The sequence below is a fragment of the Coffea eugenioides genome, chromosome 8 (assembly GCF_003713205.1).
Source record: "Coffea eugenioides isolate CCC68of chromosome 8, Ceug_1.0, whole genome shotgun sequence".
In the NCBI taxonomy this organism is placed as follows: Eukaryota; Viridiplantae; Streptophyta; class Magnoliopsida; order Gentianales; family Rubiaceae; genus Coffea; species Coffea eugenioides.
The window spans coordinates 5,091,619-5,112,713 of NC_040042.1; the positions used below are offsets into that span (position 1 = coordinate 5,091,619).

Consider the following 21,095-nt stretch of genomic DNA (forward strand, 5'->3'; position numbering starts at 1 on the left):
TCAATTTCTCACTTGCAAATCATGTGTGTTTGTCAATAATTAATTAGAGTTGCCTCAATAATTAATTAGAGTTGCAAGAAAATAAATTCCAACAATAATTAAAGTCATCTATTGAGTTTATGAACAAGACAACAAGAAAAAAAATAGATAATCAGCAAATGAGAAATTAAAGAACCTTTAACAAACCTTTAGAACAATTACTAGATTCTCTGCCGGAAGTCCATAATTTTCGCAAATGAATATAGTGGTACTCATACTAGAGAAATTCAAACTCCAACTGTTTGGATAACTTTCCTCCCGCTCTTGGCATGCAAGTGAATAAATTATTGGTTTTTGCTTAAGAAAACATGTATCTTTTAAAAAATAATAATAATAATAAGTACTCCAACTCCAGGCATTCTCTTAAGGTATGTTTGATTCATAGTATGACATAGGATTGGATTAATTATCCTATATCATCCCATATTTGGTTGCAATTTACACTTGGGATGACACATCCCAACTAACCGAATTAATCCCCTATTCATGAAATAAAATAATCCCATTAGGGAGGTAGTATTAGTCATCTCAGGATGATTAGGAGATAGGATGATGAAGTTTTTGACTAATTTACCCTTACGAATAATATAAATTTATGCTCTCATGATTATATAACCTTACCCTCGCACGATAATATAACATGAATGAACTAATTTGCCCCCACTAATTAATTTAAAGTTTTTTAACTAATTTGCGCCTACCACTAACATAACAATATTTGGACTAGTTTGCCCTTACGAGTGATACACATTCATACTGAATATTACATAACCATACTCTCATATAATAATATGATAATAAATGGACTAATTTGCCCATATTAATTATATTAAAAGTTTTTGACCAATTTGCCCCTATTCATTATTTTAAACAAATTTACCCCAATTAATTAATTTACAATTTTTAACTAATTTGCCCTTACTTACATCATAATAAAAAGGACTATATTGCCCTTGAACTAAATTGCCCTTACTAACCTTATTTTCTCAACCAAATTCTATATAAATACATAACATTATCAATTGGGTTTTGTGAATGAGGGTTTCAATAAGTTCAAAATCAGACCAAAGAAAAATCATATGTATTGGCTTGAGTTCAACTCATTTAAAACTCTTAAATGGGTTGGATTTTATTCAATTTAATCCTAACTTAGCTAAAACTCGGCCCATTATTTAATTAAATTTCAAATTTAGATTTAAAAACTAGGTTAAAAACTTATTTTTAAGGGCCCGAACGGGTTGAGTTTGAATTAATGCAAATTTTGATATATCAAAACTCTTGATTTACTTTATAATTCTAAAGTTTTGAATTATTAAATTATTTTATTAAAACAATCCTACAAATTATTCATTAAAATATTAATTCAATCTCATCTAATCTCCGACCAAACACAGGATAAGATTATTTTCCAATATATCCTATCCAACCTACAACTAACCAACCAAATACTAGATAATTTGGATTATTAATCCGAGAATGACTCAACTCAAAATTAATAATCCGAGAATTGGTCATTCTATGTCATCCAATCTGTAAACCAAACGAACCCTTAGAAGTTCTCTAGCCCATGAACTCCACCATCGGCCACATTATGGCCCACTGCCCACCTTTTTGTTTTGTTTTTTTTTTTTTTTTGAAAAAGGCCCACTACCAGCTTCAGCTCTAGCTCTCTTTGGCATATCACTACTTCTACGTCATAGTATGCTATTATCTTAGAAATATCAAAACTTATTTTGTATCCATTAGTATAATTTTACAGTTTAGATACTACTATCTTGTACATTATCATATTTAAGAGATACCAATAAACTAGCAAGATCTATCGTAAAAGAATTCGTTAAAGCGGATAAGAAGAAAATTACCTATTAATTGGATATCTCTATTTATATAACGTGGTAAGTTTTTGAATCTTACTACATAGAATTTGTGATGTGGCATTTCTTCTATATCATTTGCAACTTTTATAATTCTACTACATTCATTAAATAGTAGTAGTTGGTAGCAGCGAGGCACGATTTTAAATGTTACATCTACATGGATAATTTCAATATGATGAATCCAATAAACTTTGCCCTTACACAAATGCTTGTGCTATGTACAAGACTTACACATTTATTTAAAATAATTAAAATTTTAGAATAATTATTCAAAATTTTTATAATGAAAAGTTATTAAAGATTCTTAGAGTCAAATACAGTTCCATGTAAAATGGACTATGAGGCATGGGACAAATATATAAAAATTAATTATTGTTTAATTTTGTTATTCTTCTTACAAAATGTAGGTACTCTTTGCACTAATTAATTTTCAGAACATGTTGCACTAATGGAAGATTTGGTGATAAAATATGCCTATGCAAGGGAACTACAAATAATTAAAATTTTTTAAATTTTAGAATAAGTATTTAACAATTTTTTATCATAGAAAACTTCTTAAAATCTTAACAATTACATGCAATTCAGTAATTCTTTTTGTATTGGGTAACATTCCTTGTAATTTGCAGAGATCTTGCCTTGTAGTCTGATTAACATGATTTGTAGGAAAAATATTTGATAAACTTAATTTTACTTAGACCCGTTTGACAAATGAATTTTTTGGATGTTTACCTAAAACTTTATTGTAACTTATTATAGAAATTGTAGGAAAAATATTTAAGATGAAAAACTTTTTTTCTTTTCTTTTTTTATTTCTTATTCTCTTTCTCTTTCTTTTTCTTTCTCTTTCTCTTTCTTTCTTTTTTCTTTTCTTTCCTCTCTTCTTCTTTTCCCTTCCCCCTCTTCTGCCACCCCTCCCAGCCGGAAGAACAAGCAGCATCAAATGCAATTTTTCTTTTCTTTTTCTCTCTCCCTCTCCCTCCTATCTGCCGGAACAAGCAGTGACAAATGCAATTTTTTTTTTTTGCTTTTTCTCTCCCCCTCTCCTCCCCTTCCCCTCCCCCACCACCCTCCCTCTCCCCCTGGCTATGATCTGGCTAGGACTGTCAATGGGGCTGGGCCAGCCCGAGCTCGGCTCGCTCGGCCCGACAGAAAGCCCGATGAGCCCGATCATTTAGTGAGCCGGTCTGAGCCTGAGCCTAAAAATTAGGCCCGAATTAAATGTGAGCCGAGCTTGGGCCTTATTAGGCTCAAACCCGATATAGGCCCGGCCCTTTAATTACCTATATATATAATATTTATATTTTGATATTATGTATAATTATATATCCAAATATATTATTACTAAATACTAAATATATACATAAATTACAAAACACAAAAATACATCTAAAAACTCTTTCATGAGCTTTCTTGAGAGCCAATATTGGTAATGCATAACTAAATCTCTAATTTTTCTTATTGGTTGAGTAAATTTTTGTATTGCATAATATTGGTTGATTTTTTTTTGTCTACAAACACAAAAATCATCAAGCATATTTGGATTTCAATCACAAGATTATAAAAAAAGTTTCAACTTTTAAAGATGTATTGGCTTATGATCGCATGTTTTATTACTATTTTTCATGCATTTTGAATGATTAAATATAAATATTGTTGAAAAATTTTTGGTTTATATACGTTTTAAGAACTATTATTTGTTCATGTTTAGTTTTAATATTATAGTCTTGTAAATGTTAAATTAGTTTTACAACTTAATAGTTATAGTAATTATATTAAGAAAATTAAGGAGTAATAAGTGAGTTTGGACTAAACCCGATTAAGACTCACAATCCGAATATTATGTGAGTTGAGTATGAGCTTCACATTTACGAATCCGAAACTCATAGCCCGAAACCCGAAAATGATTCAAATTAAATGAGTTGAGCTTGAGCTCATCAAAGCCCGGCTCATTAGGCCCGATTGACAGGCCTAGATCTGGCCTCACGACCAGATTGGTCAGAGGGGAAGAGGGAGGAAGAAGGGGGAGAGAGGTGGCAGGGGAGAGAGGAGGAGAGAGGAGGGGTGTGAGAAGAGAAAAGAGAAAAAAAGGGTGGCCGGCGCTGGCATCGACGCGATTCTTGACAGGCGGCGGAGGTGGTGGTGGGTTGCGCTGGAAGAACAAAGGAGGAAGGAATTTTTTTTTTTTGGTGTGTTTTGGGCATTTTAAAGTGTATAGGTAAAAAAGTTTTTTGAAATTACTATATCTAAAGTTATTAAAAAATTGGTATAAAACAAACTTGGCAAAAATTCACTTTGCCAAATGGGGCCTTAGTTTTGTATTTTAAAGTGGTGATGAACATGGTATAGAATCTTTGAAAATTGAAAGTATTCAGTGGTTTTTTTTTTAACTCGAAAGCAATTTAAAATTTGGTTGTTTTTGATAGAATTTCTTGTAATTTGCAAAGATAGAGGCTTTTAGTGTGATTAACGAAATATGTAGGAAATGTTAAAATAAACATTTAATAAGTTAGTTTAACTAAACCTTTTTTCCTCTTAAGGAAATGTCATAGTAAAAAATTTACTTAGACAAACATTTTGATAAGTTAGTTTATCATAGTATTTGTCTACCAAAAATTTAGTGATTTAAACATTTAAACTAAACCAACTAATAACAATTAGATAATATTTATTAAATTTATTAAAGAATAAAATAATTCAAAAAAATTAGAAAATGACACATCAGAATATTGAAAAGGCTCTAGAAGACATGGACTGGTTAATAGTATACACTATAGATATAGATATAAATATAAATATAGATAGATATAGATATAGATATAAGCATAGATTGCAGATATAGATATAGATATATATATATATATATATATATATATATAGACTGCAAATATAGATATCAATATAGATAGATATATAGAGACTATTTGTGGAACCACTCCGTCACTATCTTGAGTTCCAAAAGTGGTTATTGAAGTCTTACGTGTGCTTGGCTAGGCCGAGCCATTTTTTGCAGGCGTGTGGCTAACGCTTACATTTTGGCACCGAATTGGCACGTGATGACGCCCGCATTTGACCTCAAATCTGACACCTGATAAATGCTATATGCCAAGGATTTGACCTATAATGCCCCTATGACTGTCACAGATTCTCGATTTGCAAGATCCGTAATTTGTGACTATAAATACCTCTCCTTCTCACACGCATACGTAGCTTCTAATCATTGACTTTTCTGCTCGTTCTCAACTTTCAAATTCCTCATCATCTGACTTACGCATCTAAGTCATCTCGAGGGACTTAGCCCTAACTCTGTGTCTCCCTTGTTGTGCTGTGGCTACAAGTTGAAAGCTCGGCTCGTCAAGTTCGATCCGATGTCTTCCTGCTCGATCCGATGGCTTCCTGCTCGCACATTACTCAATACGGGTCAATTGATACACTAGGACCAAAAATTGTAAAAGATGGAAGCTATTCATAGAATCATCATATGTAAAACTTTTCAAACTTCACTAGGAAAGAAAAAATTTTATCCTCAACCAAACTTGAAAATAACCAATGGAGTTCGTTTTATAAAATAGTCCCAAATGCCAATGGATTTCCAAAACAAAATATGAAACAACAAAACATGTAAAAATAGTTCAAGTTCTGTAATGTACTTTTAACGCTTGTGCGTATAACAACAATGTATTGCTAGAAATAGGAATAGTTGAACTTCATTCTTTTTTGTTTGTTAAAAAAAATCATTTCATATACATTGCAAGAAGATATTTTTATAACGTGCAATGCACGTGCTCCTTCACTGGTTAAGAAAAAAGTGACTAAGTGACACCTTTGATTTTTTTTTTTTTTTTTTGCCCCAAAGCTGATAAAAACAAACTTCATTTTTTTTTTTTTTTTTGTAAAAAATACTAAGGTTTTATCTATGCTAATTCTAAATGGTTGGGGCTGTGGATTATTGATGAATACTTGATTTGATTTTCAAGATGAGACACTTTGGCAGACAAACTTTAAAACGCGAGTTTATGTGCGTAATCCGTAAACAACTAATAAACTCGTCCAATTGGACCAAAACATTTGCAAACAGAAAAGGTCAAAAAGCTTTTTCAAGAATTTGGACTTTTCAAGTTCAACATTTAACCAAACGGCCCAAACACGGCCCATCACTTAAGAGAAATTTTCATCAATGGTACCTTACAGTCGCTAATTGTAACGTTGCACATTTATTTTCTCAGACACGATACTCCTAAATTGAATTTGTGATTTTATTTTTACTATAATAGATCATTACCCCTCAATGTCTATCAATGTATTGAGGGTAAGAGATTATGAAGATGCATGTAGGGGTGTGCAACGAATTCGCAATCGATAAATCAGAAATTTGAATTTGAAATTTTTTTAAAATTTTGGCATCAGAATTATTGACCGAATTCGATTGCGAATTCACCAGTTCTGATTTTGAATTCGATTTCGAATTCAATTTGAAATTCGATAAATTTCGATTTCATCAAATTCGGAAGCCTTTTTTTTTATATTATAAATTTTATATTACATATATTATAAATTTTATATTTCACCAATTTCACCGAATTCAATTTTATATTACATATATTATTTTATATAATATAAAATTTATATTACATATATTATAAAAAATAATATTATATATATTATAAAAAAAATTTGGAATCAAATACAATTCGAAATAAAAAATTTCATTACCAAATTCGAACATATTTCGCATAATTCAAAATCGGAAAAACCGATTTCCATTCCAAATTCTGAATTACCGATTTCGAATATTTCGAATTCAATTCGAATTCAGTCGATAAATCGAAATATTTCGATTTTGCACACTCTTAGATGCATGGCTTCTTTGTAAAAAGTCACAAAGTGAATTTAAACCAAATTGTTAAATTCAAAATACAGTTATACTCTGATTATTGAGCTAAAAAAGACAGTGTTTTAAATATAAGCAATTTCAATATTAATTATTATATGCATTTCTAACATATTGTTGATTTTCGCTTTGCACCTTAAATTATTAATTTTAGTATTATAATACTTCCTACTTTTAGTTTGTGTCTTACTGCACAAATTATTGTCGAAATCAATGAATCTACTCATTTATTATTGAAGTTGAAAAGCTTTATCACTCTAATATAATTTCAGCATGGAATTACGCTTATCCATTCAGGGACATTAAACATAATTTCCTATGAAAAAATAGCCAAGGAAATACATTAATAGTTTCTAAACTATTTTGTTTGATTGGCCCCAATTTGGCAATATAATATGCCAAATTACGTGTCTACGTTGAGTGATAGTTTTAAGCTTAGGATTGAATTGCAAACTGGTGATAGTCTCAGGGGTACATATTAATATATTATCAACAATCTGAAAATGTCAAGTGAGTCAAGGACCATTTATGCAATTCTCATTATTCCCCAGTTTAGTGGCCACTCAACGACGTCGTTATACCCCAGCCCACTAAGACAAAAAGCAGTTACCAATAGAAGTCTGCTAACTCGCTCAACGAAGAAGTCTTCAAGCGCCCTTTATCTATCAAACACGCGAGCTGATCAGATAATATTTTCAAAAGGGCAAAGGAAAGTCCCCCGTTAGGGTTTGTTCCTGTGATCGCGGCTCAGCTTCCTCCTAGCCATGGCTATGCAAGCGGGTTTCGGCGTCTCCCGAATACTGATTTTAGTCGGCGCAGGTATTCCACTCTCGAATTTGTTCGAATTTTGTTCATATTTTTGAGATGGATCTGATCGATGATAACTGGACTGCGTGGTTTTTTAGGTTATACGGGGACTGTGTTGTTGAAGAACGGTAAATTATCTGATGTGTTAACCGAACTTCAGGTATTATTCGCCCGACTAATTTATCACTGATTTTAGTTGTCCTTTTAATTTTGTGTGGTAAATTAGTGATGATTTTCTGATGTAATTAATATTGATTGATTAGATTGTTCCTAAGGTAACTTTTATTATATTTAAGGCTGTTTATACATGTTCAAAATTACATAAACGTTGCGTTGAGTGTTTTTTTACTTTGGGTTATGCGTATGTACGTGCATTTTGGAGTAATTTGATTAATTTCTGTTTGGTCTGGCAATGGAACTTGAATTTGGATTTAGTTCATACAGAAAAGGTAAATTCTGTAGTCAGTAGTAATTTTTGGTGGTTACAGTTTTACTCTGGCTAGTGGCTACTTATTCTCCAATAGCAGCGGCCGCTTTTTGACAAGTTGTAGTCTAGTTTTGTAGATTTCGGAAAAAAGGAGGTATTTGCTATGAGAATGTGCTCAATAGTGGATAGTTTGCTTAGCATTAGGATATCTCGAAGATGATATGTACCTGTTAGAACATTGGTATAAAGAGTCAACTTTGGGAGTATATTAAATAAAGATTGTGGCACCTGGTTTTGTGGAGGATCAACATTTATCAAGTTGTAACTAAATTCATTTCTTGTATGGTCTTGGAATTGTGGCCTAAAATGGCTACTTAGTTGCGGTATGATGTGTTATATTCTAACTATCTGGAGATGCTGCAGCTCAAGTATTACTTTGACAGTGTTTAATTCAAAGTTTAAGGTCGAAATTGTGAATAAAGGTGGCTACTTTTTACAACTGTTGTGACAAAGTTTGTTTTTCAACATCTAGTTCTGAGCAAAAATCTGTATCTTCTAGAGGAGACATGTTTGGAAACATCTGGAACAAGGCCCAATAAGATACCAAAGTGGATGGTTGACTCATTCTATACTAGAAATAATCGCAGGAAATCCTTTGATAACACAGATTCTTATTTCTCAAAGATGGAGGACAGCAGAAGCAAGGTTATTAGATACCTCAGGAAAGCCCGGCCAGAACCACACATGCAAGTTTCCCTGCATGGTTCAAAAATAGTTTTCATCACATAAATTTTTAGTTTTTTTGTACTTCTAGCAATTGTAGGTTTGGCTCTTAAATACTTGTATATGGTACACACTGTTGGAAACTTTTCTATCTCATTACAAGGACATTAAGGAAATTCATATAGTTTGTCCAAAATTTGCATGTCACTTTCCAAATCTTTTTGTTAAAGGTATTCACATGTGTCCTTCTTTGGTATATCTCATGTTATGTGTTGTGTGACCATAATGCATGTCTATTTGTCAATTCGGTTATCCATATTTGTGTACATGTATTTGTTGTTCATAGGTCTGTAGCTTATGAAGTTATCGTTTTGAATGATGTCTTTGGCAGCATTTGATAAAAAGGTATGAGAAAGATGGGGAAACAGAAGGTGATTCTGATGCTATGGCTGTACAGGTAAGCATTCTTGCATAAGCCTTTAGCTGTTTTTCCATTGGTAATCTCATGTCCAATACCAATTCATGCTTTAAGAACTGGTAGAATCTATTGGTTCATATGGTGGAATCCTTCTGGGGGAACTGATAATTTCTTTCTATTTTGCTAACTTGGTGTATTGCGAATATTTCAATTCAATTCTCACTACACATGATTTTGGATTCTTGGTTGATTTATATGAAGATCCGTCGATTGGCAATGGAGGTTCGACAGTTGGCATCTGCTCGCCCAATTACCGTCCTTAATGGTGGTTCTGGACAGAATGGTTAGTTCTATCCGTATCATGCATCCATGTCAGCAGTCATAGTGTCCTTTGTGTTGTAGATTTAATTGATGTCATCTCAAAATTCTAATGGCTATTTATCTCTCTCATTCTGTCAGCCTTAGCAGCTCTGGTGCCTGCTGCTGCTTTGGGTGCCTTGGGTTATGGGTACATGTGGTGGAAGGTGATTAATGTGTCCCAAGTTTTCATTTAATCTTGTAAAATTGCCTTCATGTAGTTTTAGTACCTTCAACTGTATTGCACAAGTCAAAACCTAGAATCTTTTTTTAGTACGTTCACATGTTGCTGCTTTGGGTGCCTTGGGCTACGGGTACATGTGGTGGAAGGTGATTAATGTGTCCAAGTTTTCATTTAATCTTGTAAAATTGCCTTCATGTAGTTTTAGTACCTTCACCTGTATTGCACAAGTCAAAACCTAGAATTTTTTTACTAGTTTATTTGTAATGCTATTAATGATTATTCTTTTTAGTAGTATTAATACATTTATCCCCTTGAAACTTTTAGGGCATTTCATTCTCAGACCTCATGTATGTGACAAAGCGTAATATGGCAGCCGCCGTGGAGAACTTGACAAAGCATCTGGAGCATGTGTCTGATGCTCTCGCTGTATGTTACATTTACTTTTCTCCAGCGTTGAGTTCTTTAGATTCTACATTAATATCTTATATGGAACTTAATGGCCTTGTCTGGAAGGGAATATTGTGTTTGTCCAGTTAGTACTACCAGATGAAAAGTTCATGCAAATTACATTGAGACATTTGTGAAGTTTCTGATAGTCTTGTCATTGTTTTTTGGCATTTCCTAATGTTATTTTTTGACAATAGGCAGCAAAGAAGCACTTGACTCAGAGAATTGAGAACTTGGATGGTAAACTGGATGAGCAAGTGGAGATGTCAAAATTAATTAGAAGCGAGGTACATTCATTGTGTTTTATCTGTCTCTGGAACTTACTGCATTCCTTGATGGATGATTTATCAAGGTTCTATTTTGTTCAATGACCATTGGGAATAGCTTAATCAGGTTTCCTTGAATTTGTTAACCAGGTTACAGATGTTCGTGGTGATCTTTCGCAAATTAACTATGATTTGGATGAATTGCAGAGGATGGTTGCTGGTTTGGTGGGTTTTCCAAAGCAAGAATAACATAGTTTTTTATTGCTTTTAAGAAAACGTTATTATCTTTAGTGAGACCAGGACGTCTATGCTTTTATATATTATGAGAAAATAAGAACATATGGAGATTTAGAATATTTGTTTTATAAGTGCCCATAATAATGTGCTACAAAGGGGGGAGGGAATGAATTTGATGGAACTAAGTCAAAATGTGAAATATAATGTGTTACCACATGTGCAAAATAACAGTCTTCTGTTTGATTGAAGTGATTGAAAGTTATTTGACACGTAATAATGACCTGCTGGAAGAATTTAGTGCTTTGACAAATTGACATTGTTTTTATGAATTACCAGTTTGAACAAATATCAATAAATGTTTTAAAGTTAACAGAAATAAATTTATAGGATCTGTTTGGTCTGTCAAAACAATTTATCAATGAGTTCAATCAAACTGGAGCACTCCCACCATTCTATACAAGACATTTTTGACAGCTAGGATTGAGGTGATCTGGCAGATTCTGTTTTTGTTCGTACTATGATTGAGTTGTTCTCTTGTTTTTGGTTATGTCTCACCTGGGACAAATGTTTCATCAATACGTTTTTTTCCTGCCAACACTTTGACCTAGAAGGCAAATCAAGAAAAATGAAAAGAATTTAGATGTAGTATGACTCTGAATAATTTCTAATTGGCTTTTCAGGATAAAGTAGAGCTATTGAGATGATTGGACATATTCACTTTTGCTTCTTACTTATCTTTGTTTAACATTGGTTGTTTATATTCCCCGTTTAACTTTTTTTTGGTTCTTTTATGATTGCAGGATGGCAAACTTCTTTCCATGGAAGCCAAGCAGGTGAAGCAATTTTATTCTATATGAACAGAATTTAAGAAAACCACTATTATTAGAAAAAATCAGTAAATGACTCTCTATATTAGTATTGGATGCTAAAGCCTAAGATGGTGAATGAAAACCTTTTTAAACTTAATATATGTCTCTGATGGTTGATATTGATTGCTATAATCTTGATTATGTAAACAGGAACTTGCAAATACTGGAGTTTTGTATTTGTGCAGCGTTGTTAATGGGAAAAGGGTAAAAATGCCAGACAGGCTCCAGGTTTCTGCAATTTTTCACCTCCCTTCTGATTTTTGATATTCCATGTACTATCAATTATAAGTAATGTTCATTTTGCATTTTTTTGATTTAGGTGCTTTAGTGCAAATTTTGTTCTCTGTAAGTTTCAGAGTATCAGAAGCAGGTTTGAGTAATTTTTCCTTCAATTTTTTTCAGGATCAACTCAAAGTTGTTGGCAACTCAGTTCCCAGTCTCATGGTATTTCCCCATCTTTCTGCAACTTGTCTCTAAAATGCTGCTTAGTAGCTCATGGCATTCCAAATAAGATATAGATCGTCAATTATGACACAGATAGCTATGCCAAACATAAGGATTTTAGGGATGGGTATCCTTTTATTTGGCATGTTCAGAATTTGTCAGATAAACCGTAAGAGTGGATATCAACAATTCATTCCCTTGCCTATCAAAAATAGAAATTTAGACATTATTAGAGTGAAAGGAAGTAGAGGAGGGGGAAAAAAAACACACAGACATGCACACATGCAAGATGATGCAGACTTCATTTGTCCTCATTCAAACACGCTCCTTCAAAGGTGGCCTTGCCGGTGGTCCCCCAAGTTGTTTCATGTAATTCATTACATGGTGGTGTCTGTTGATGCCTTGGTTTCTTCCTTTTACTGGTGGTTTCACTTTAATTTTGAAGCCCTCAGAATTCTTTATCTGTTCAAGCCAGAAACTGTGACCGTTTATTTCTCTTTTCTTTAGATAAAAGAAGGGGAAAAGAGAAATAATATGTCCTGTTTGTTGATAGGGTCTGCTGCCCTGAACTCTTCTACATCTTTCCAATGAATGCATAAAAAATATAGCATATCATTTATTAACATCTGTTTCAAATTCTAGTCTCTTTTTGTTCAAGGATGTCATATCATTTGATTCATTATATTCTGAATTGGTCTCCTTTGAAATTTCTTCAGGGTCTTAAAGATGTTGTAGATACAGTGGAATCTGCAAACAACAATAGGTTGATTATTGATGGTGCTTCACGAGATGGGTTGGATAAATTGAATGACCAGAAACCCAGAAGCTTGACGAGGTACTAGTTCCAGCACTAGTTGTCCTTATTGCTCTCTGTTCTTTTATTCACTTGAGTTGCATTCCACATGAAGTGTGTTGAAGTCTTTAATATGGAAGATGGATGGACTCTTTCCTGTTCTTCTAAAGATTGCATGTCTACTGGCATTCCTATCCCTGTTTTATGTGTCCTCTTCTCCTTATTCTTCCCCTTTTCGAAATTGGGGTGCAATTGCTGGGTTTGTTATACATTGTCAAGTAATTACCCGCCCTTAAATTTGCATGGCTGCCGAAAATTGTCTCTATTTTTTTGCAGGATGGGTTCGATAAGGTGTTGATGAGAAGCATATTCTATCCTGGTTTAAGGAACCGCTTCGTGGTGACTTGTTTGTATTTTGGTGTGGCCATGGAAGAGAGAACGTCGAATAATGCAGCATCGGGTTATTTTAGACTTGGAAGTTTGTTATTAAACCCGGGGAGCTTTATGATTTTGTTTATATTTCTACTTCTTCTTCGATGTACATGTCCTTTTCCTAGCGTCGGAAGTGCTGGTTTTTTCCCTTCCCCTGGTCAATGACATGTATTTCCTGCATTACTTCTAGTACATTTTAAACATAACTGTCACATCTCAATGTTTATATTAGAAATCACGAACTGCAAGTGAAAAGGGTTGAATTCATCTCGAAGACAATCAATATCCTGCGAGGTTTTTCTTTTAAGGATTCCTGCTGTTGTTGAAACTGCTAACCAGGGATGATACAATGATTGTGCTTCATTCTCCAGCTTGTCATTTCTGACAACATTCGAAGTGTTTGGAAATTAAAAAAGAAAAAAAAAACAGTTGGGATATATTGTCCGCACGTTGTTGGATGTTTGGGTGTCTCATGTATGAACAATGAACTTCATTTATGCTCTGGGAAATTGTGTGGTAGTACGGTTGACGTTGTCTTACCCTTTCGATGTGATTGTGTTAGAGATGTGCAAGGGTAAAACTCATTATTCTTTATCTTAAAGACCAAACATGGGTATGTAATACAACGACACTGGACGGGGAAATCCCATCAATAAAACTGGGTTAATTAGGACAAATTGATCTCTCAAATTTGAGTGTTTTTATTTTCAGACTTCTTTCTTCAACGCTCGTTCCATGCTGAAAAAGGGTATGGGCTCAGCCCCCTAGGCTTGAGATGGTGGGCGGAAGCTGCTTTGCCAGGCCACCCACCCAAATTGGGCGCAATCTTAGCCCTCTCTCTCTGTCTCTTTTTCTTTATTTGTTTTTTTTTTTTTGGCCTTTGGGTTCAAAAGGTGGCAACTGGCAAGAAAATGCTTTATTGTTTTTTATAAAAAAATTGCTTTATTGCAATGTTTTAAAACTTGAATCGTTAATTGAATTAGCGAGATGTTTGGGTTGCAGTTTAATCGATCGGATTGGTTCAACTCCAATTCAATGAATTTTTTTAATAAAATATAAAGGTATATATGAACAGAATAAGATATTCAATGGACTAATTCAAGTTTTTATCTAATAAAAAGTTCAATATTTTCAAAGAACTTGGACACATAACTTTTTAAATTATAAGTTCAAACAAATAAATTTCATCTCAATTGTATCTACCAAAATATAATCTTAAATCCTACCCAAGAATACTACAATATTCTGAAATTAAACAAAACTCGTGTCCTTAGGAATTAGACATTGTGAATTTGAACTTTAAACCGTATCTTTGGGAATTAAATATTGCAACTTTGTTTAAAAAAAAACTTGGAGCCTGAGTGAAGTCAGGAACTAAAAAGTAGAGATGAAAACTTGATGAGGAAAAAGATGAGAAGAAAGTCAGTGGGTGCGGCACTTAATAACTACTCTTTAGAGTTAACAAGAATCTATTCTTTTTTTTCAGTTTGACAGACAAAAACAAAAAAATTGTCGGTTCAACGGTTTGAATGGTTCGCACGATTCACACAGTTCTCATTGATTTTTAAATCCAATTAACCCAAAACATGAATTGGACCAAAGTCACGACCAATTTGCAGTCTGACCAATCGAACCTGCCAATTCAACCCAAGTTTCAAAACACTACTTTATTGAGGTTGTGCTAAAAAATCACAACCCTAAGTCATCCAAAATACTAAGATGAACCAAACATAGCCAAGAAATCCAACTAATTGGATACTATATATGGTTGGTGCAAACAGAATCTATTTGAGCAATTTTGGAAAGGTGTTAACTTCCAAATGGTCCTTTCTCTCCAGCTCTAATTTTGTATTTTTCCTTTTGTTAACTTATTGAAAATATCTGCACCATCCCAACAAGCCTAACAAATTGGAACAACGTCCGCGCTCCATGACAGCAGGCCTCCTTTCCAAGAAGTGTCGAGAAATTGTCTCATCTACTTCACGCCTTCTTCCACAATAGGGGCCATGCCATGCAGAGGGAAAGTCCCAAGGCACTGTTGAAGCTCCTCCAAATTCCAACTCTTTGGATTACGTTCTTCAAAACAATCAAATTCAGAATAGGATGAGCAGAACCTTACAATAAGAGAGCCATGCATATGTGTTTGTTTGTAGCTTCAATTAGATCAATTATTACCGTAATATCCTTGTCAGTATTGTACACATGGTTAGAGTTCGAATATGCAGCAAATGCAACAATGAAGGAAATTTTGCGCCATTCTTTACCGTTTGCTAATCGGAGTCAAAAAGTTCTCATCACTTGAGGTCAACTAAGTATCAACCAAAAAGAGCAAGAAAACAAAACAATTGGAGTGTTGCAAATTTTTGGGGAGTTTATATTTCTGTTTTAAATAGAAACAAAAGTTCATAAGCCAAAAAGCTAACTTGCTTAAAATAGAACCTTTTCAGTTGTCACAAGAAAATATATCAGGTAAAAGTCTTAGACTATCTATGATTAATGTATATATAACTCGTTTATACTGATGAATGATCGATGATAGTGCTCATCAGGATGGCATTTACGTTCTTGTTGTATTTGAAGTTATTAGCTATAAAAACCTTGATCTAATAACTAATTACTGTAGCTTCCTTAACATCTTTCTTTTCTTTTATTCTTTCATGTGATTACTGATAAAGTCAAGATATCAAAGGTACACATATGCGCGGCAGAGTGTTATTCCTAACACAAAAATTTACAAATTCTGCATTCCTCGTTTGGATTCTCCTTCACCATCTGATAATGGCAGGATTAGTATGACGTTATTAGTGGGGGATTTCATAACTACTCTCAATCGAAAATGTGATATTCGTAACATGAATTTATTGACTTCAGATCCCATGTCATATAAGACCAGAATCCAAGAAAGGGTTCTACCTTATTGAGTTGTAGCTACATAGAAAGTATATGGTTGCAATGGAATAATTTGTTTAGATAATTAAGTAGAACGAATACCATTTTTACTTGGATTGATCTTTGCTGCTGTGAGTTGATGCATGTTATGGTCCAAAATTTCAATGTCAAATTTAAATTGAGATTAATTATCATGCATCCAGGCTTACAAGTATACACGACATCGGTTTAAAATATTAAGGATTAATTTTTTATGCACTGATAGTGCAGTGATTTTTTATACTAGCGGTTATGAATGTATGTCGCATGTGCATGATTTGAATTTTAAATCTAAATTCATATTGTGTAACAATAATCTAAATTTGCTAGTATTAAAAAAAAATTTTACACTGACAATGCATAAAAAAAACTTACTCAAAGAATTAATCCCTTTTATTTTACCTATGCGTTTGTCTTATGTAAGTAACAAATACATATTAGAGTTTGGGTTGGCAATACTGCAACCGTTATAATCTTCTTATCAGAGCAATATTTATCTAAATACCAACATTATTCTCAACTAGTCAATCTCATATATTTTAATTGATTTTGTTGGACTCATTATCCACCAATTACTCTTTTTCTTTCTCTTTCTCATTAACACAACTAGGTTATGTTTGCTTCTCTCATTTCCTCTCCAATTCCTACCTTCCAATCTCTCTCCATCTTTCCTATTTTACAATTTCTTTTCATTTTATTGAGACTTTTGTAGTATATAGTTCAAGATCTTTTGCATAATACTCTTATCCGCTTCACTCTTGCTATTTTTCCATCACTATCAGTAAGTTTTTTTTTTTTGGTTTTTTTTCTTTTATTCCATTATGTTTTCTATTAAATAATCTCTCTTACAATTTTTTTTTTTTGGATTTTATTCCCTTATGTTTTCCATCACTATCATTATATTATTACAAATTTTCATCAATTTGCTTATAACTCCTCTATGTCCCAAGTGCTTCTTATTATAAGTACTTTACCTACTCTTAGACAGGTTCATCAATTTTATCTGAACCTTAAATCTTTACTGTGCAATAGCTGTTTTGGTGGACAAACTCATATTCGTTAGCAAGAGAGGGGGGGGGGTCATTAGGCCACATCTAATCCTCTGTATCAGAGTATTTTTTTTCATATTATAAAATTAGAATCTTGAGGGTCTACTTTGCTTTTTTTTAATTATTATTTTTTATTAAAGACCATGGGAATACCATATGATTGTTATTATGATGTAATTCAAACTCAATCCTATGATATATGCAACATATTTTATCTCTTTCAATTTCGTTTGTTCAATGTACTAGTGTGCAGTTGATCTTCTTGCAAACATCACTATCTTTTCCACTTTTCTAATTATTATATAAATCTTGATTTCAACATGTGTCCATAATTTGTAATAACTAGATTAAATTTATTTTAAATTGCAATACGTTCTATATCCATGAATATTAAAGGAAAAGTGTGTCTACATTTTTTTATTTTTTGGATTCCAGAGACTACTATGGAAAAGCTAAATTACTTAGTGACATGACATGAAACTCAAAACCTACAAGTCCTACAATGTCAGCTGAACAAATTCAATTTTCTAGCAATCTATCAAAGCTTCGATGATCAGTTTTATTTCAGTAACAAAAGTGCCTTCTCGTTTACATGGTCATTGATTTGTTAGCAACCAGAAGTTTTACATAGCTATGGAGCAACTACTTAGTACCTGACATGATCAGTTTCTAGATAACTACCAATTATCATCATCTTCATATAATTCTTACAATAATTGTCTATGAATTGAAGAAGGGTGAGGTATTGAAGGCATCATTCCACCGTGATGCGCTAAATGGAGATACTCTCTTCTCCTCTGATGCCAATTCAGGCAACTTATGGCCACTGTTGAAAGGATAAAAATAAGGAAAACTCAGGCTACTTCCCGGAAAGAATGAGAAATCATCTTGTTGATGACCACCACCTTGCACTGGTTGATTCTTCAAGTCATTTCCATCATTTTGATCATCATTATCAGCATTAGAAGTCTTCTCCACCATTTCTCTGAACATCGAGGATCGGAGGAGTAGGCTGAGGGCAGTAGGGGATGATGACATGCTACAAGGGCTAAGAGGCATCTTTCTTTCGATAACTTCTTGTTTTTGAGGTACAGATAACGGTCCTGATTTGAAAGAATTAGGGTTGAAGGAGAACTCATGACGATGAGGCTCCTGATGATCAGTCAGATTGAAGTTGTGAATAGATGCGGTTTCAACAGGCTGGGATGTTAGAAGATCATGAGATGCTGTTGAACTAGAACCTGGTTTTAGCCATTTTATGTAAGTGCTCAAGTCAAAGTTAGTAACGGCATTGATTCCTCTATATTCAATTGCTGCAATGTCATAAGCTCTTGCAGCTTCTTCTTGAGTACCTGCATGAAAGATCAAGATTTCAATTATTATCCCTCGCTCATTTCCCACTTATACTCTGAAAAAAAAAAATAGTATGATTATTTTGTGAACAAGGGGGTAAAGACTCACCATAGGTACCAAGATAGAGATACTTGTTTCCGAAAACTCGGCCTATTCTTGCTTCCCATCTACCATTATGATGATGTCTGAAATTAATATAAATGACGAACTTTAGTGTTGATGACTAGGCGATGAATGAAGAAAAGAGTGGCAGAAGATTAGAAAGATGACTTTTGTTGTTACCTTGCAACCCCTCTATATTTGGATACTCCTCTTGCAAAGCCACTGCTTCTCCTGTATCAAAAAATGAAATGAAGGTTTTAACCAATTTTTCTCTTGAGAGTGAGTCTATTGCAAAAGTGAGATGATCATCAATCATCAACAGGCAAGTTGAGCACCTTCTTAAAGAGGCCAAGTACTCCTCCTTTGTTAGATTCTGCATTATCTCAATCTCGTTTGCATAATCACTTGTCTGACAAAAGAAATTCAGAAAACAAGGTCCCATCAGCTACCAACATTAACCTGAAGATGGAGGACAATTTCTATCAAATTCATTTGATTTGCCAATTAATCATACCGGGAAATTGGTGAAAGTTGAGGTCCCCCAATACTTGATTGCAGCCAAATCATATGCTCTTGCTGCTGCTTCTTCTTCATCATAAGCCCCTGACAATGGCACAAATAATCAGTTAGTTGTCTTGCAACTTCCATCTCTCTTGAGAAAATGGAAAATTCCAGCTATGAATTGAATCATTCGATCTAGATGCTCACCAAGATAAACTGCTCCACCCATCAGTTGTAGACAATGCAGGGTCCAGCAGCATTTACCAAAAAATAAAGGTATTAATAACCACTTATCAAACTAGAAAACAATATAGAGAAGATGAGTAATTATACGACACAAAGATTGCTAAAATATTATCCTACCTTGTTTTCCCTTCTTTTTCTGTGTTGCATTCCAGGATGCTTTGTCCCATAAATGAGCCTCAAAACGTCCTGTCCACCTATGTCTAAGCGAAAAGAATCTGTGTTGTCAGTCCAACATTTCCCATGAAATAAACTAGTTATGAAAACATACGTAAATAAATTCAAAAAAAAAACCAATATAATAATACCTGCTAACTCCTCTAAATCTTGAACTTCTCTTAACTGTTGTAGTTGCATTTGCACCATTGTTTTGATCAACCTGCTGTATTTGTGGCTGCTGCTGATCACGCCCTCCCGGACTAGCCTCACCAGTAAGTACTGTCATCGCTGATGGAGATCTTCTTCGTCTTCTTACACATTTCGTCTCTGGCACATCACTTTCCACCAAGCAATAGCTCCTGCTTCGGGCGCTTGCCTCAGATTTCACAATGCTCAACTCCATCTTTTTCTACAAAAATTCAATGTAGCACAGGATAAGAGCAAGAGGAAACGATGGACAATACGAAAAGGATAGGCTGTGCGATGATAAAAGATCATGCAAAGCCATATAAATAGGGATGATTCTTTGTTCATTTGCTGATTTTGTACTTTCTGTTAACGACCAAATCATAAGAGCAGAGACAAAATCTGATCGATGATTTCGGAGGGAGTTTTATTGTCTTATGGACAGATAGGCTCTTGCACTGTTTTGGAATAGTGAAGATTAATCAGACTTTAGCAGTAATCCACGTAGAATAAGATCTAATTACGTTGTCTCCAAGGTTTGTGTCTGGACTTATCATGTTGTCTCACAGATAAATATCACATATTTTTCCTTTCATTTCAATTTTACTGCACAAACTATTGGGAGCTGTTGAATACTGTTGAAATATTCAACAATTAACATGCTTTTAAAGGATAGTTTGCCTTTGCTTGTATACGTATCTAGTATCCGAAAAACGAACAATACCACCCCACAAAATCTGCTCATTGAAAAAAAATTATAATTTGGAAGCAATGTTTGCCTGGTGTAAATAATTCCTCTGCAATTAAGTTCTTGAAAATTTTCTTCACTTTAAATCAAAAGGACCAAAATCTCTTAATTTGGGGAAAAAATCTATTATTTTGATTGGTTGCAAACTTTCTTGAATGCATGGCGCTTTATGATCAATGCCTTCCTCTGAGGATTTCTTTCAATTTATCGGTTGAGTAAGACAGGAAAGAAATGTAAAATTTAATAATTGAAACTTGAGATTGAATAATGTTACAAAATTGATTTAATTTCTTTTAGACAGATTTTTTATTTTGTGTGGAAGTAACTAGTTTTCTAATTAGTTTTAGTTACTTGAAATAATACCCAAAAAATTTTCTATTTTGTTTAAAATTTAGAAGTTATTTTCTATTCTGTATAAGTCTAAAAATTAGCATTGATTTCTCGTTGTTATTTGATTTTTTGGCCAAATAATGTTCTCTATAAATAAATGAGTTGGCATACTATAAAAAGATACACAAAGGACACATAAGAGCGACATGTAACCGTATACATAGGGTGTGAGAGAGGGTTCTTAGAAAATGAGAGATGGTATATAAGGGTTGGATTTGGATTCAATTT

At 33.6% G+C, this 21,095-nt stretch overlaps 2 protein-coding genes across 2 annotated transcripts; one reads left to right on the forward strand and one right to left on the reverse strand.

The window, feature by feature from the left end:
* The first annotated feature begins 7,453 nt into the window (after positions 1–7,453).
* On the forward strand, positions 7,454–13,515 carry LOC113779877. The gene is made up of 13 exons (XM_027325642.1): positions 7,454–7,623; positions 7,710–7,771; positions 9,153–9,218; positions 9,441–9,522; positions 9,639–9,703; positions 10,045–10,146; positions 10,365–10,454; positions 10,584–10,658; positions 11,471–11,503; positions 11,690–11,767; positions 11,942–11,983; positions 12,700–12,818; positions 13,113–13,515. Exons 1-13 carry the CDS (start codon positions 7,569–7,571, stop codon positions 13,132–13,134), a joined length of 891 nt encoding a protein of 296 aa, XP_027181443.1. The 5' UTR covers positions 7,454–7,568; the 3' UTR covers positions 13,135–13,515.
* A 4,367-nt stretch (positions 13,516–17,882) lies between these two features.
* Positions 17,883–19,946, reverse strand: LOC113780029 (AP2-like ethylene-responsive transcription factor At1g16060). The gene is made up of 8 exons (XM_027325853.1): positions 19,693–19,946; positions 19,505–19,587; positions 19,349–19,357; positions 19,155–19,243; positions 18,976–19,049; positions 18,821–18,871; positions 18,647–18,723; positions 17,883–18,537 (listed from the first exon to the last, which is right to left on the reverse strand). Exons 1-8 carry the CDS (start codon positions 19,944–19,946, stop codon positions 17,906–17,908), a joined length of 1,269 nt encoding a protein of 422 aa, XP_027181654.1. The 3' UTR covers positions 17,883–17,905.
* Between the last annotated feature and the right edge of the window lie 1,149 nt (positions 19,947–21,095).